An 18,394-nucleotide genomic window follows, 5' to 3' on the forward strand; every position below is an offset into this window, starting at 1 on the left:
ATTTTGTGTTACCAGCGTTGCACCATTGGGAGGGCTATCGCATTACAACTCCCTGCACCCTCATGTGGTTGAAAAGATAAAATATTGTGCTAAGCGAGCTGGCACGGGTGATCCCAAATTGTATATTCTCCTCCACCCGGGGGCTATTTCCTGAAGTTAAGAGAGGCTACTAAGAGTCTCTACTTCAGCGCCTCACGCCACAGTGCGTGAAGTATTAAGGAAGGCAGGGTCATGTCTCTAGCGGTGTAGATGGTAGCATGCTTGCCTGGTATGCAAGAGGGCCTGGGTTCGAGTCCTGGCGGAGACGTGATGACTTTTTTTTCCAAGTTCACCTCAGCATAACATCCGGAAAATAACTGTTTCCTTGTCAAAATAAAGTGTTCCAGACTCTGTCACAAAGCTGGGCTGGAAGAGATCTTGGCAACGGGATAAGTTCAGTTGCAAAGTTCTGGCGTTCATTCATTCAGACACCTGAATAAAATCACATACCACATGAGTAACTTTCCAGCAATTCGAGTGAAACCCATGACAATCAATGAGACACAGCTGCTCATTGTAAACAGCCTAATCAGATTTATTCATAGTTGTATATTTAAAATACTATCAAGATAGAGTAGTGGATGATGAAATTATGAATACCTTGCCACCCCAAGTGCCAAGAAGACTGACACAAACTTTGCCTCCTTCGTATAAATTTGGATTCAACCTGTCTGAGCAATATGAGATATAATGACAATGAGGTGGCACTTTTGGATACTCTGCTGGAAGCTGGAAGTCAAAGAAGAATAAACCATCTTCATATGGCGTTCTCTTTGGCCCTTTAATCAACACTGAATAGAGATCCTGAAATCAGGTTTCAAAAAATTTGTCTTTAATTCATATATGAGAATATCATTGAAATCCAAACAAAATATAGCATCTTTTAAAAACAAATAATAGCAAGCTCTTAGCAGGCCGTAATGAAAAAATATATATATACTGTTTGTTAATTCTTACATAAGATAGTACTAATAACTATGTCCGGCTTTAACATAAAGATGAGCTTCTGTATCTTTTACCATCAAGATTAAAATCTGCACCAGTAAACGTTTAAAATGTGGCAATTCTGAAGTTAATGTAACTAACTACTATATATTTAGAAAATGAATTACCTTTTTGGTTAGATAAGACAATGAGGGGCATTTTCACTGTCTGACTCGGACTTCAAATCATTCCACATCAACAAAAACACAAACCAGTTGGTCAACAACCTAACTAGCACATCACCCTTCTCAAAAATCTGGCAACAGTTTCTACAATAATTATTCTTCTCCATCAGCATCACTATCACGTTCTTGTTTGTGATTGGCTGTTATTTTTCTTTTTTCTGTCCTCCTCCTCTGCTCTTGTTACCAGTTCATTTTTAATTCAACTCTTTTGTTTACAACAGCCAGTAACTCCCGCTATAAGGGATATTTTTCTTTCTTTTATTTTTCTTACAATGTTTTGTTTTTGCTACTGATGAAGGAACTTCCTATAATTCCGAAAAGCGCATAGCCGTGGTTCTTTTTGCAATTTTGGGTTCAAATAATGTCATTCAATCAACTGTCTTACAATATATTTAAATGTACATGTGCCACATAAACATTCTTCTGTGATATTTATAACGAATCGGTACATGCAGGAACATGTTGTGTGTGTATTCAAGGCCTTAGCATATTTATGTCTTCAGAGTTATGCTTGTTTTGCGTTATGCTAGTGCTGCCATCTTTTTCCATACTTTAAAGTGAAAATGGTAAGTGCTTGGTTTTTCATATCATGTAAGCTGTAAACAGGATTATCTGTAAATAGGATTTTCGTGAGGGGGTGGGAGATGGAGACAAACATGATTTTTTCACCCCACCACTGCAAAATTATGACTTAATAACAATACTTTCAGGGCTAGAAACAGGGGAGCAAAGGGTGGGTAGTAAACTATGAGGGAGGGCAGCAAAAACTTTAAGACAGGAGTTCTTAACCTTTATCAGCTGAAAATCAACATCATCATTAACTTTGTGATCTATCAGCTATTTTTAATTTGAAAATTCTTGTTCAATATTTCTGACTGACAAAAAATGCTGTTTTTGAACCTACTAAAACTTAGTCTGTGGTGTCATAACAGGTGGACCAATGGGGCCTGGAATAAGAAATATACGCGTTCACATATATTCAATAACTGATTATACCAAGGTAATTGAAAGCTTTCAATAATTTTAGAGTTATTTCTTTGATAAATTCTAAATTTTTATTAATTCTGGAATTATTTCTCTTTCATTTTTAGTTATCCTGCCAACTTCATTATTTTTATTAATTCTTGACTTAATTTATATCAATTCTGGAATTATTTCTCTCATCAACTTTTAGTTATCTTTCATTAATTTTAAAATTATTTCTCATAAATTCTGGAATAATTTTCCATTCACAGTTGAAGCCCATTATAACGAACTCCACGAGATGAGAGAAATCATTTCGTAATAATGAAATTCCATTATAAAGGAATTCCAAATTTTTACATTGTTCCTATGTTAACTTATCTGGGGAATTAGAAAAGGTTTGTTAATGCGATATTTTTGCTATAACCATATTCATTAAACTGGGAATCAACTGTATTAAAAAATGTCCTTCATTAATCATGGATTATAAGTGGATTCTTACGACCCGGCTAAGGAGCCCCATGTGACCTAAGTTTGGGTAGCGACACATAGGTTAAAAACCTTTGCTTTAAGAGGAAACAAAAGAAACTTATAAAATCAAATTTTATAGTGGTGGGGAGCAGCAAAATCATGTTTGCCCCCACCCCAAACAAAAATCCTAGTTACTGCCATGGGTACTTTTGTTCTTTCTTAAAATTTGCTGCCTTTGACAGTTGCCCTCCTCTAGTTCTGGTCCTGATGTAAGTATCATGTTGAAGGTCTGCCTAAAAACTTTTTCAAATAAAAGAATGCATCACATTCAAACCCTGAAGTTATAAAATCCCTGAAGTTATAGAAACCCACAGATTTTACTAACTGTGCTGCACTAATACAATAAAATGTCATTATAAAATAGTATGTAAAGCTTGTTGCAATTTTGATAGAAAATTGGCTGCCATGCTTATGTGCAAAATACCATCTTAATCAGTTAATTGGATTGGTCACATAATCACAAAGCTCCCAGTCTAATTATCTTTTCTTGCATCAAACCTCAAGAGTTCATTTTTGATAGGCTGAGTATGTTGATCTTAACAGAAATTAAATATGAATCGAATCAAGCAAAAATATTGGATAAAATCTATGTCAAGGCCTTGTTTTGCAATTAAATTTCATCCCTAAAATGTCAGACCATCAAGTATGATATGCCTCATGTTGTTCAAGCACTAATCATGATCTATCCAGGTAATACAATTAATGAAATCTACACTGTCACAATCAAATTAACTTCTCATATAAAACAGCAGTGAGGAGTGATAAAACCTTTCCTACCCCTTAAATACAGAAAATAAAAGAAAATTGAAGGGAATTTAAAGGTTATTATGTGTAATAGCTTCCAAACACACTCCTGATCTAACTAAAGGGAATGGCAACAGCAACACAGAGTTTTATAAATGTAATGGAAAGAAAACAAAAATTAAAACTCACAATTCTATCCTCAAAACCTTTGACTATTATACCATCAGGTAATGCTGATTTCAATATTTGCATCTGAAAGAGAGAAAAATCTCATACTGAATATTGTGTGAAAATTCAGTTATAAAAAAATAATTGTGAAATTTAGAATAGTGATACATTAATAAAGATATTCACGTATTCACTTCGATTTCTCAACAATCATAAGATGTTATGCAATAAGTGAATGCTCTTGTTTATGTTTCATACACTATAGAACTAGGAAAACATGTTACAAAATCATTTCATTAAAGTGATCTCCTTCACCACAGTGATTTTAAATCTAGTAATTCTGTGCTCAGATGGGAAAATGTCATGTCACTTTTCCCAAAAAATTGAGTTGTTTGCATTTCAGTCTCATTTGTCAAAATTTTGGAAGGTGGCAAAATTTTGCCTTTCTCTTCCAGTTTATGGGGAAGCAATTGAGGCAAATTGTAAGTCAAAAAGCCACAGAGTATCATATTCTGGTAAAATATTGTTTACAAATCTGCGATCTTGAAATTTTGAAAAAGTGGCATAACATTTTGCCATCTGAGCACAGAATTAATATTTTTAGAAACAATAATTCTTTCTTTATATTATTTATTATATGTACCTCGTTGATATTATTCTTATTTTGAAGAGAAAAAAAAAATTTGGCAATTTAAATTCTAATAAAGTAGGATCTCTCAAATCCTGACCCCTTGAAACCTGGGTGATTCTGGATTGGAGAATATTTCAGATTATACAAATACAAATACCACGCCACAACAGGCAAATTGCCTAACGAGGTGGCTGACTTAAGGATGGGATGGGTTCACTTAAGGATTATGGATCTGCTTGTTTATTTCCCAAGTTTTCATATTTTAAGCAGTAATATACCACTTTGACTCATATTTTCCTTTGAAAAAATATTAACATAGTGATATACAGAGTGTCCTGTAAATAATTTTTGAATGCCTTTTGGGCATTTTTTTTAAATTGAAAGCATACCTATATAAAGGACGGTTGATGAGATAAAGGCAGCATTAGCAGTTACAGGACACCCTGTCCATATATGCATATGGCAACAGATAATTTCATTTAAAAAAACATAACTTTTCTAATTCACATACTGTTACTACTTGTAGTAGTAAAAGTGTCCATGGAAAAAGAAAATTCTTTATTCTTTAAGCATTTTTTTGTAGTTATTGCTAAAATCCGGAAAAAATAAAGCTGCAATTTTTTTTTGTTTCTGAAGATTGTAAATGATAGATTTTCTGCTTCAATGTTCTCCGCCCAATATTTGTACTAGTGCTCTGCGTCTACCTTTTCCAGAAAAAAGTTCAACTTTTTCATGTATACATAAAGCATCATGTTTCCGTTTGCAGATAGTAACTGACACCTCACTTGAAAATTTCGGCATGTTCGGATATTCACTTAATCACGGAGAAAGATAGAGCACTGGACAAGTTCAAAAACACTAAGGTTAACTGTGACGCACGAAGAAAAGAAATGAAGGAAAATTTTTCTCTTCTGATCACTGAATTTCTGACTAATCACATTGATTGAGACCAAAGTTGCCATCATAGCTTCCCAGAAGACTGAAAATTGCAGTGGACACCAAAAACGAGCAGTACAAAAAAGAAATAAAATGGCTGATGCATTAAAAAAAATCCTAAACAAAATTTGGGGAAAGAAAAAACATTACAAGTTCCCAGATGAAAAATAAATTTGAATGAAGTGTCTGGATGATTATGGCTGTCCAGATTTGGCAGGTCTTAATGTACATATATGTCCTATTAATCCAATAGAGCTAGTTTTCTATTCCAAAGAAAATCACTGAAAATAATAATTCCTGTTTCACAAGATAATTTCAAATCCCCCACAAATTCAAAAGTTCCTGGTATTATCTATACAAACTTATTGAACACATGTTTAACAGAATATATTGTTTAATAGAATATACAATTTATTCATAAATCAATCTAGGTTTATTGAGTAATGACAGTGAATGCCCAGAGCTGTTGTACAAAAGAACTTCCTCTCCTCCTAGGAAGCTGAGTCTGTCAGAAAGCATCTTCTATTTATTCAACAAAACAATCCATCAGAGCAACACCAAACGCAATACAAGCAGAGTAATACTTTAGAGATGCACCACAACGTTTTTAGCAGTATTATTTTTGATGTGTCACAATCACACGCTCTTTCTCACATGGGCGAACAGGGCATATACCCAGTGCCCACACATTTTCAGAGCCCAAAATTTGACCGCCTTTCATGTTTTAAGTATGGACCAACATGCCTTCCCCCCCCCCCCAGACACTTCTGCCACAAACAACAACATATATATATGGGACCCCCCAAAAATTCATATTTACCCAGGTAACAAACTTATGAAGAACATGCTTTGATGACAATAACTTTGCTAATTCAATTAAGCACTTTTGTAAAAGCATTGTTCAATGCTAATTTGAAAAAAATTTGATTTTCATGTGCAATATGGCCTCATTAGTACAACACTTGTACCGGGGTCTTATACATTGTGTACGTGTCATCTTTCAAGTGAACAAATGTGTGCTTCCTAGTTAAGGTTTTCATTTACACTGAAAAACACTTTCTCGATTAGGATTTTACTTGAATCAAATTTGTATGCAAGTTCTATATACAGGGTTATGATAAATGAATGACCTGATTTTTTTAATTAATATTTTCAAAACTATTACACATAATGTAATCAGTGATTCATGAAAATAAAAACATTCCAGGTTTTTTTTTTTGTTTTGTTTTTTCAGTTGCAAATGTTTGATGTGTGAACCTTCCATAACATGACATCTAATTTGTAATCAAGTTCATTCCACACATTTTGCAGTTTTACACTCTGTCAATGAGAGCGATTCTTAATGCAACACTGATGCTTCAAGTTCATTGAGTGTTTTTGGCAATGGTGGGTTATAAACAATGATCAATCACATGGTATAAGATGTGGGGATCTTGGTAGCCATGTAAATAAGGGTAGATCATCCTAAATCATTTTTATCTGACATCCAATCCAATGCTGTGGAAGCTCTCCATTTAAAGAAACTACGCTGACATCTAAGGCCAAAAAAAAGTTTAATGTTTTTCTTATTTTTATCTATCACTGTGATTATATTACGCATAATAGTTTTGAAAACAAATTTTTAAAATTGAGTCATTCATTTATGCTAACCCTGTATAACACGAATAGATTAATATATATTACATATCGGTCTAAATACACTACCTCTTTACGCACTCTCCTGAAAAAGGCACGTGTATCAGTGGGTTGCAGGATACTCAACTTGTACTTATGGCTATCAGGAACAGACTCCAAAACCGAAAACACACCTTCAACATAAAAAAATTTGAAATAAAATTGAATGCATTTGATTTTTACAGAACATGTGTAAATCGAAAATATTATGCAAGCATTATTTTTCACATGTATAAATTCGAATTTTAATTTAAATTAAAAAATATTTTAGAGTCAAAATTAAATACCAAGAGCAAAAGTGTGATTTCAGAAAACTGTGTAATTGTAAGCAAGGTGTTTAGAAATAGTTGAAAATTTCATATGTTCAAGTAGGTACAGACTACACAGATGTAGTGAATGACAATGATGAGAAAAAAAATATTCATACAGGCCTTTTATCTCAAAAGACACTTTCAATCGCGAAGATGTTAATACCTTCAGCATCCAAATATTCTTCATAGTATGCTAGCTATCTCACTTTCAAACTCAATCCATCCAGATTGAAGTGTAAATTTGTATGTAAAATACAATCGAAAATATTAATATTATCATATTTTGATTCTGATAATTATAAATGCATACGTTTATACAAAAAAGTCCTGTTTTGCAAGTATTGTAGCCATACATTCTGTTTGGTCAAACAGGATGTATGGCAAACGAGTATTGGCAACACGGAACAATTGTTCCATGTTACCAATACTCATTCTACTGTAACACAGAAAATTGTTCTGTGTTAGTGTTTTTAATTTTAAACTGGGGGTTCCCCCCTCTACAAGTTAAAATTTCATATTTTCTTTTCCTTTTTTAGACATTGTAAAGCATTAGAATGGATACTTGTTTTTAATGCACAATACGTTAGATGCCTTGAAAAAAAATCTCTCAGAAAAAAAAACTTGAATCCAGGTTTAAATTTCCAGATTTCAAAATCTGCAGATGGTGAATTAAAAGAAACTAATCCATAAGTGAAAGAAAGGACATCGTATATTTTTAGAGGAAGGTCATTGCAAAAACTGCTCCACACATGCATGGATCTCACAGCAAATACTACAGACCAATTACAACATCAAGTACAAAAATGTTTGCCGATGGGGGGAGCAGCTTCTAGATTCCTACAGTCTTGCAGGCTGATAACAATAACTAGGAGAAAAAAATTAGTAGTAAAACCTTAGCTTCAAAATGTGCAAAAAAAAAAAAATTCAATGGGGGAAAAAAACGTCATGAGTTAAACAATGTAAAAAAAAGGGGGTTGGTTTAAACATTTATTATTCAGTACCCTAACACATTTTAAATCATGAAAAAAAAAAAAATTTTATATGCTTACCTTGGCCAGCAGTGCATTCATCTTTATCCGCAGTGGCCTCTTCCTCTACAACAGTGTCATTAGCCGATGGTTCATCATTCATGTTAACACTGAGTTCTTTGTTGACTGGAGTAGGAAGTTCTACATCACACACATCAAGGCCTGATAATTCATTATCCCCAGAATTAAGAGTGTCCATTTCAGCAGCTAGCAGTGCAGTTGTATCACTATGCGACATGCCAAACCTCTGTTCCACATCCTCGTGAGCTTTTAAGAGTCGGGATTTTAGTATTGCACACAGTTGCTGGCAAATATTTCTAGGTTCATTGCCATTTGACATCAGGGGCATCCCGATAGGAGACAGTAACACACCTGTACTTTTCGGACTGCATTCAATTTTTGAGTCAGTCATTAGGCATGGATTGTCACTAGTGTCAGTGGCAACATCATTATTGCTAGGAGCTTCAATGACCAAACTGAACTCTGGTTTCTCCAGGTTGCCACTGCATTTCTTTTGCTGGTTGCTGGCATTATCAGGACAGCTCTCACTTTCAGTGACACTGGAGTTCCGAGCCGCTTGTTCAAAATAGCAGAACTCACTGTTTTGGTCCCGTGCCCCTGGCTCCATAGGCTCTGCTGGAGAGCTTATGCCGATGGAAAACAAGCGGCTTATCTGATCTGCCATGTGCTGAATGCTGTTAACTCTACCCCTGTGGCGAAGCCTCTCGATCAGAGACTGCAGGTGTTTCTCATGGAAATATGTGGTACCAAGCAGCTGATCCAGTACTCTATCAAATGAGAATATTGATTTATAGTCACTTTATAATATAATAATAAACATGTTAAAAATAATTTTTCGCAAATATGAAAAACACGTCTTTCTAATGAAACAGAGCAGTGTCATAGTGCATCTCAGGGTGTCTACCACGTACCAAAAGCAAAATTCTTTCAGTGATCTTTTCTCATCCGACAGTCCAGCATAGTTAATTTTAACTATTCTGGACTGTTTTCTTATAGCGGTGGTTCTTAAACTGTGAGCTGTGACACCTTAAAGAGTTCGTGTTAATAAAATAGGAGGTCTTAATGAAATGGGGGAAACGCAAGTGAATTTATTACAATATAAAAACATCTGATAAATCAATTTTAACCTTTCACGACTTCCGGCTGGGAAAGATGATGTCAATATATATATATAAACATATCTATTTTGAAAATGAATCTTCAAATGTGGGTTTGAAAACGAATCAGCAAAGACCTAAGTTATGTTCAACTCCTTTGCTTCGAAGATGATCTTGCTCATTAACACAGAGATAGAAGTAGAAAGCTACATATACCTAGGGCAAGAAATTACCATGGACAACAGCATGCTCAATGAAATAAACAGAAGAATCAGGATCGAGTGGAGCACTTTCAGTAAAAACTGCACGATTCTGAAGAGCAACATGCCATTATGCCTGAAAAGAAAATTATTCAACCAGTGTGTGCTACCAGCACTGACTTACGGAGCTGAGACATGCACACTGACAGCTGACAACGTGGCCCAATGCTACACACTGACAGAAGGCAGTGTTCTTTTCTGTTGCTACTCCCACCCATCCCCCCCCCTCCCGTTCGGGCAAAAAAAAAAATAGGAGAAAAGAAACTGAGGGGAAGGGGGAAAAAAAATATTGAATGTCAGTTTCTCAAAAGCTTAGATTTTAGGGGGGGATCTGAAAAAAAATGTGCCTCTTGAAAATCATAAAAAATCTATCTTCGCTCTAATTTTGTTCCATTTTCTGTGACTTCTGTCACCTTTTTCTGATTTTATGACTTTACTGTAATGGTAGATACCCTGCATCTCTGTGTTTTAAGTTTTATCTTTAAATTATGGATAATGATTGGGCACCACCCTTGTACTTATCTGTATTCAAATTTGTAGCCTATTTCATATAAAATCTTGAAATAATATGACAATAAGATTTACAAAATCGCATGCAAACGGTAAGCCTAAATTGGGTTAGAAGTCAATAGCTAGTTATTCCTAAAACTAACAAACAGTACCATTAATCTCAGACACGTACATATACACTCTTTTGTCAGACAATGCATGAAGGAATACACAGATTCCAACTATAGGGGAAGAACTCACTTGCAATGCTTGTATAACTCAAGAAGTCTTCTCATGACATTGCAGGTTTGGAGAGTTGGGTTTTGCGTGAAAACTTCTTCCAGCCTGGCCATGCCAGCCCTGAGTTTCTCGATATTGGCCAGAAGTTTCTCCTGCATTGATTTGCTGTCATCCGCAGACTTCTCGTCGTCCTTGTCAAGTGCTTTCAAAGTGCCGTGCTCGCACAATCTGCTACCATCACCGAACTCCTTATCATTACTGGAAATGAGAAAATAAATTTCACATTCATAATAAATATATGCTCCAACATCATACAATTTATTTGAAGCCAGGAATTAAAAACAGGGTTTCTTTTTTAAAGAAATCGTAAAAATGGATGGTATACTACAATGTTATACAGTCGAGGCTTGTTATAACGATCCCATGTTATTGCACCTATTCCCCTACAACAACAGGTAGAATAAGTCGTCTTATAATGAATAGCCTGTATGTTTTTTTTTCTTTTGATATAACAGCCTTCCAATATAACATCAATTTTCATCAGGATGGTGGGAGTCGTTATAACCAGGGTTGTCAAATTTGTTCCCCGGGTAGATACCAATTTCCCCCCACAGTTTTAGCCTAAAAAACCCGGGGTTTTTTGGGGAAAATAGGTTTTTTTAGGGAATATTGTTTGTTTTCGAAGAAAATGTGTTACTTTCAGGTTAAAATTTCAGTTTGAGCTTAGTTTATGTATTCTAAAAATTGCTGCATAATGCAGTGTTTAGAATATGTATATTTTGAAATATTTTTTAATGATTTTTTAGGAACAAAAATGTGATAATAATTTCTTGGAATCACAAACACCCTTTTTTATAATTCTTCTACCTTTTTATGTAAGCATTTAGGTACGAGATCCACATATTAAAATATTTTACAAGAAATCGCAAACAGAAAATTATAACCATGGACCTTAGTTTACAAAATATACCTGATATATGTGATAAGCATACCTACAGAAATTTATTTATAATACACAATAATTTTTCACACACACACACACAAATCCTTGTATAAATAAATTGAAGCATCTGTGAAGAAGTAAACCAATGTATGTAAACTGAATTTTCATTCAAAAAATATTTACATGTTTTTGCAATACTTTTTTATAAGTTTTATACAAGTACATCAGACTTTCATAACTGAAATATCAAGAGACAAAAATAACATTATCTTATAATGAAAAGAAAATAACTGTGGGATTCTTGAATTGATCATTGATCATTGGCAACGAACATCTTAAATTGAAACAGAACAAAAAGTATAGTTTTTATTATGTGAAAATAACACCTAAGCAGAAAATAAGCCTTAGCATGATTTTTTAAGATGCTGATGATATAAGCCCGACCCAGAAAATTTGCCTGTTAAGATCATCAGCCAGATGAAAGCATTTTGTAGGTCTGTTGCTATACATGACAGGTTTCTTGTATAAAGTAATTATTAATATATAATAATGTTATTGACATTTATGTTTAATGATAATTCAAGTTATTCTGTGGTTTTAAGTTCCCAAAAATGGCTAATTTGGACAAGTGGAAAACACCTCCAGAGTAATGAATCCTCAGAATGACTTATCTCCTCCTCTTAGCCAGATCATTTTTTTAATTATCACTGCTCCTTTAAAAATATTTCAGAATTTAATTTAATGAAGTAGGGATATTCTTTAACAGTGAGGAATTTAAGAAAAAGAGAAGCATGAGACTTTAGCTCATGAAAGTTTAGGTTCGATTATAAAAAAAAAACCGTGGTTCTGGTTACATAGCTGACAGGTTTTATTTTTGACTTATCAGGACACTTTTGGTTACATTTTCTGTGGGGTCTGAAAAATTTGGAGAAGAAAAAAATTCAGGCACGATTCTGATTTCTCAAAATTTTCATTATCTCCAAATTTGTTTATTTTACCACAAAAAATTTTCTTGCTGCAGTTCTGCATACAACTCAAGGTTCAGATGTAATTACACAGAAGTGGGTGTGTTTGTGTGTGAACAATTATCCCCTTACTTATAATCATGGTCAATTTTATTGATCAAATACATAGTTTAACATTCACCAAAAATGTATATTTAGACATAATATAAGATGTAGGCCTACACATAAAGCATGTGCATTAGGGTGGGTCGAAAAAAAATATTTTATTTGCAAATCGCTATAGTGCGGAAAAGTAGCCTCCTTTAATAAAAAGAAAAATGACGTAAAAAAATTTATAATCGATTGACATCTTCTGGTCATGCATCGGACATGAAGTTTATGAAAATTGACAAAATTGAGCATTTTTCTTAAATTTTTTTAAATATTACTTAAAATTTGATGATCTATGTGCAAAAGTTTCTTATGCGTATTTTATGGTTCAATAAAGTAAAATACACTCATGTCCATAAATTAAGGATAATGCCAGCTACGGCAAATAAAGGTTCAGAAGCAAAACAAACGTTACTTATTCATAAAGCCCATTTATTAAACAAAAGATAAAGAACAAAAACGATGGTGTATGTATGATACCATTCACAAAAACTACGATTTTTGCTCCCTGGAGCAATTGTAAAAAATATCTCCTTTACAAAAACTTACTATTACATAGTTGGTATGATGGTTAATACATTGTATGTCTCCCATGCGATGAAATACAGTCCGTACAACGCCTAGGCATGCTGAGTATCAAATTATCGATCTGATCTTGGGGAAGATCACTCCACTCAGCAAGCAATACTCTCCGAAGTTCCGGTACACATATAGGAGGTGGTTGACAAGCTGCAACTCGTCGGCCAAGCATGTCCCACACATGCTCTATCGGATTCAAGTCAGGTGAGAATGCTGGCCATTCCATACGGGTTAAATCCTCAGATTCAAGGAATTCGTTAATGATGTTTGCTCGGTGAGGACAGGCGTTGTCATTCATAAACACAAATTCTGCGCCCATGGCACCCCTAAAAAAACGTACATGTTGTTCCAGAATGATGTCCCTATAAATTTGGGCTTTCATGGTTCCGGTTTGAACATGCAGATCTGTTCTGGAACCCAGTATAATTCCACCCCAAACGAGCAATGCTGCACCACCGTAACGGTGTCGTTCAATGATGTTGTCTTGGTGGTAACGGGTACCTGGCGTTCTTCCTATGAAAGTCTGACGTGAATCAGACTGCAAGCCAAACCTGGACTCGTCAGAAAACATCACACAAGCCCACTGTGACGATGTCCACATTGCATGTTCTCTACTCCAGGCTAATTGCTGCCGACAGTGAGTTCCCGTGAGCGGAACACATCTGACAGGCCTGCAAGCATATAGACCAATGTCTCCCAAACGTCTGTACACGGTTTGCCTTGAAACTGTGGTACCCGTGACTGCAGATAGCTGACGAGACAGGTCAGATGCTGTGCTCCGTCTGCTTCTTTTGGCAGTTACTGCCAAACACCGGTTTTCTTTCAGCGTTGTAACTCGGGGGCAACCTGTACTGTAACGTCTATTGACATTTCCGTTATCTTGGAATCGTTGCTAAAGCCTAGAGATGACACTATGGGCAATTCCAAGTTCCTCGGATACTTCCATCTGAGTACGCCCACATTCCAGGCGGCCGATTATTCGATCACGTAAAAAATCATCCACATGCGTCCTCTGTGTCATAACTATTCGCTTATGGCACTGAGCGCCTTACAGAACTCTTGTGAACAATTTCACTTCCCCCCCCCCCTTACACTCTCGTCATTGTGACGTACTATCGGCATCATCTGGTGGCTTCCTGAAATCTACATATCATTCTTGCAGATGTGTGAGATAATTCTACAGGTGAAAGTTTTACTTTAGATTTTGATTTCCATGTGATTCTGAATTATCTTTAATTTATGGACATGAGTGTAAATTAAAACATCATTGATGTTTCAATGTTTATCGGTCGCGCAATGTGTTAAAAAAACTGGAATTGACCAAACTTTTGCAAGTTTCATTGTGCAGCTCATCGCATGCTTTGTCAGAACAAAATTATCCAGAATTTACCATGAAGAGGTGGCTGCACATCGAGTTCCACCTACACTCTATCCGATCAACCATCCAAAGTAGGAGAGTGTATGTAATTTACATTATAGTTACCAAAATTGTGTAACTAGGATTTACTGGTTTACAGTTTCTTCTATTGCTTCTTTTCCAAGTGTTCACGTTTAAAGTTAACTTTTGCACAATGAAACTTGCAAAAATTTGGTCAATTCCAGTTTTTCGAACACATTGTGCGACCGATAAACATTGAAATATCAATGATGTTTTAATTTGTTTTACTTTATTGAATCATAAAATAAACATAACAAACTTTTGCATGTCGATCGTCAAATTTTAAGTAATATTAAAAAATTAAGAAAAATGTTCAATTTTGTCAATTTTCATAATCTTCAAGTAGTATGCGTGACCGGAAGATATCAACTCATCTTAAAATTTTTTGTTGTTTTTCTTCTTATTAAGCACTATAGCTATAGCTATTTCTGCACTATAGCAATTTGAAAATGAAACTTAATTTTTTTTCAACCCACCCTGTTGTACATACATGTTTAAGTTACATATTTTGAAGTTGTGGAAAAAGAAAATTCAATTTTCCTCCCATTTTGCCCAAAAATCCTGCCTGGGCTATAAGTGAACAATTATTCTCTTATGTTATTATTGCCAATTTTATTATTCAAATACATAGTTTAACATGCACTAAAAATATATATTTAGGAATACTGTCAGATGTACACATGTTTAAATTAGATATTTTGTGGTTGTGGAAAAAGAAAATTCAATTTTCCCCAAAAAAACCCGGGTTTTTTAGAAAAACCCGCCAGGGCTGGGGGTTTTTTTTTAAAAACCCGGGTTTTTTTACAACCCTGGTTATAACGAGCGCCTACTGTATTAACAACCTCTAAGAAACAAAGCAATGTTTTTCTTTAGATCTGCTTTATAAGTATTTTATCATTCTTTTTATTTGGGCTATCCTTTGCTCCCATCCAAAAAAAAGCTTTTAATTGTGATACGACTTCTCACATAAAGGCATATTCAAAAGAAAAAATGGTGTAATACTACTCTCTCTCTCTCCCCCTCATCCCAAATCCCTCTCCCCGCATCTCAAAGCATCAGAAATTAAAAATCTTTGCATAGGCTACCCCAGAAATTATTAAAAATTAGAATACACAAGAACCCTGGTAATCCAGAAACCCACTTAATCTGAGCGGCTCTTAAAGAAAGAAAAGACAACGTGCAAGAAAGTTGAAGAATGAACCAAAAAGAACTCTCATAAATTCTGCATTGTAGCATGGTACATTTTACATACGAACGATGAATGTATGATCATATATCATCCTGGTGAATTGCATAGTTGCCTATAAAAAAAATCTCCCATTTTCATTTGAAGTGACATATACCTAGCGGCGAACAATGTAGTTTTCCGTCATCATTTCAGAAACATGATGTCTGCAGGAGTTGGTTCATGTCACAGTTTCAAAAGCTGCCAGAGCTTTTGAGTGAGCCTTTCACTGTGGACCGTCAAAATCTAACCAAGTGGTTTTCAAACTTTTGCTATCCGTGGTTCCCTTGCTATGACAGTGTTTATCTGTGAGGCCCCAGAATATTCTAAGAAAGGGCTACCCCAAAGCACTGAATAAGCAATCATCAATGTTCACAGCTCACTGCCATGTCCTTAAAAAAATTTGGTGACGTCTCTAGAAACGACACACTTTGAAAACCACTATCTCAGTCATTGCCAGTTGAAATTTTGGAGACAATTTCTTCATTCATGAAAATTTTATGGCTGTTACAGTCTTACAACAACATTTCAATCACATCTTTTTTCTATGTTTCCTTGATACCAGAGATTTCTTTTAAAAGCTGGAGGATTTAGTCGGACCTCCCTTTGTTTAGCCTATTGATTACCCTCAAAAGTAAGTCTTGACCATAATTTTTCCAGGTTTTCTTTAGCAAGGTTTCTATCATTTTCCCATACTTCAGCAGACCAGTAAATGACATTTCTCATGTTTTGTTTTTTTTTTTCATTTTTTAGAGAAACTCGTCATCTTCTACGAGAAGCAAATTGTTTCGCACTATACCAGTTTGATATTTTGTTACGCCCCTGTTCCACTGGTTGAAACGAAGGCAGAATACATTGGAAAGTAATCAATCAATCATATATTGCTATCCCACACCTATAGGCATACAGCAGTAAAAACATATCACTTCAATTTCCCCACAATTGTTTCATTGTTGAATAAAATTATCTGGTCTGTAACTCTTATCCCATCCGTAGGGATACTCCCTATTATTACAGTTTAAAAAAAAAGCCATGTTTAAAAGACAAACCCTGGTAATCCCAACTTTTTGTTAATCCAAACAGTTCAAGCTCCCAACTAGTTTAGATTAGCAGGGTTCTAATGTACTTCTCTCTCTCTAAAAAACTCAGACATCATTACAAGCCAGACAGAAATAATCGCTCACATAGCACTTGCAACACTTCAAGTAATGTGAATGCGAGAAGTTATTTCGTGAATATAAACTTACTTCTCGTCTGTTCCAATTTCAGAGGCTTCTGATTCAGTTTCCCAGCTTTCTTCTTCATCGCAAAATGACTCATCATCACCCCACAAGTCATCAGAATCCTTCAATTAGAATTACGAAATGTGAAGCCTTTAAAGTGAAAAATTTCCAAATGACACCAAAAGTAATTAAAAAAATAGTTGATTAAATTTCTCTAAGGAAAAATATGTTTTATGGACATCTACTTACATATTCTCCAACTCTGTATAATTCTTGGGGATAACATAATGACTGTTTACCACTAACCCATGAAACTTCTACTTTCCCTGAGGGATGAACATCCACTACTTGACCTGCTGTAGACTCTGGATCAGAATCCTGCAAAGTAATCATATTCATCAGCTCAAGCAACTCATGAATTTCATCTCAATGCCAATTAAAAAAAAAAATTTTACATTAAAATCATAATTTCATAGGAAAGCAATAATGAATATTATCCAATATATATGCAATATACATGATCCATACCACTGATATTCAGCATACAGTCGCTGCACGATTTAAGAAACCAACATGTTTTTATGAATTTGTGGTGCTGCTTGTCTTTATGCATTCTGTATCATGTTCATTATCAATGGCAGCAGTCAAGCATTGTCTTGTATCATCTTGCACAATTCAGTCTGGCTCCATACGTTGCCCATCATGCAACTAAAATCTTTATCATTGCAGTTGTTCGACTATATCGCGTCCATATCACCAGGTTCCTATAGTGACGTGTGTAAATGGATAGCTCTTGGTTGTTGAGAAAATTGAATCACATGACTCCATATACTTTTTTTAGACAATTTAATATAGAAATAGTGACAGAATAGAATATTTTTAATTGCATGATCATTGACGTATGGAGTCAGACTGAACAGAGTTGGGAGATACAAGATATGCTTAGCTGTTGCCATATGTAATGAACGTAATAAATAATGAGCATAAAGATAGACAGTGCCACAATTAAGTTTTCCTAGTCCTGAATAATATGCCGCGTTTTTGAAAATCATTCTTCTTTACAAACTTTTGAGTTCACAAACTAATTGTTCAAGTTCGTAAAAATGAATGTTGAATATATTATACAGTCAAACCCTGATTTAATGAATATGAAGGAATAGACAATTTTATTCGTTTTACTTAGGAAGTTGCTGTTGCAACTTATTTCTGACAATAATAAAAAAAAACAAAAAAACTTAGGAATAAAGTCAAGATGCACGAAAAAATTGCTTGAAAAAGTTTGATATGTTCAATTTTTTTTTTAATTTAGTCGAAATTCTCATTTTTTCGCAATTGAAAAAGTTTTTCCTTTGGATGACTTGCCATTCTTTACTTACCACGACATAGCACAAACTTGAAATAATTTTATTTTTTTACTGAAATAGAAATATGCAGACAGCACAATGTTTAATGGTATTGGTGCACACAAATTGGCCACTGAAACTTTTCCACACACTCTTTAATTGGCATTATCATCTGCTTTACTGAAAAAGGAACATATTCCTTTTCCCATTTTGTGAGGCTCGTAAGG

At 34.7% G+C, this 18,394-nt stretch overlaps 1 protein-coding gene across 1 annotated transcript in view; it reads right to left on the reverse strand.

Annotated features, from left to right (window-relative positions):
* The window catches only part of LOC149077149 ((E3-independent) E2 ubiquitin-conjugating enzyme UBE2O), a 54,215-nt gene that overhangs the window by 12,149 nt on the left and 23,672 nt on the right, over positions 1-18,394 (reverse strand). The window contains exons 12-18 of the mRNA XM_089244872.1: positions 17,074-17,202; positions 16,849-16,946; positions 10,323-10,559; positions 8,216-8,982; positions 6,886-6,989; positions 3,636-3,698; positions 640-843 (exon numbers count right to left, since the gene is read on the reverse strand). Of these exons, the coding sequence (XP_089100998.1) occupies positions 640-843; positions 3,636-3,698; positions 6,886-6,989; positions 8,216-8,982; positions 10,323-10,559; positions 16,849-16,946; positions 17,074-17,202 (1,602 nt within the window). The remainder of the gene's footprint in view (positions 1-639; positions 844-3,635; positions 3,699-6,885; positions 6,990-8,215; positions 8,983-10,322; positions 10,560-16,848; positions 16,947-17,073; positions 17,203-18,394) is intronic.

This window comes from Pholcus phalangioides, unplaced genomic scaffold, assembly GCF_987345545.1.
Source record: "Pholcus phalangioides strain wild (caught in Gottingen) unplaced genomic scaffold, Ppha-v1.0 ptg000015l_1, whole genome shotgun sequence".
NCBI lineage: Eukaryota > Metazoa > Arthropoda > Arachnida > Araneae > Pholcidae > Pholcus > Pholcus phalangioides.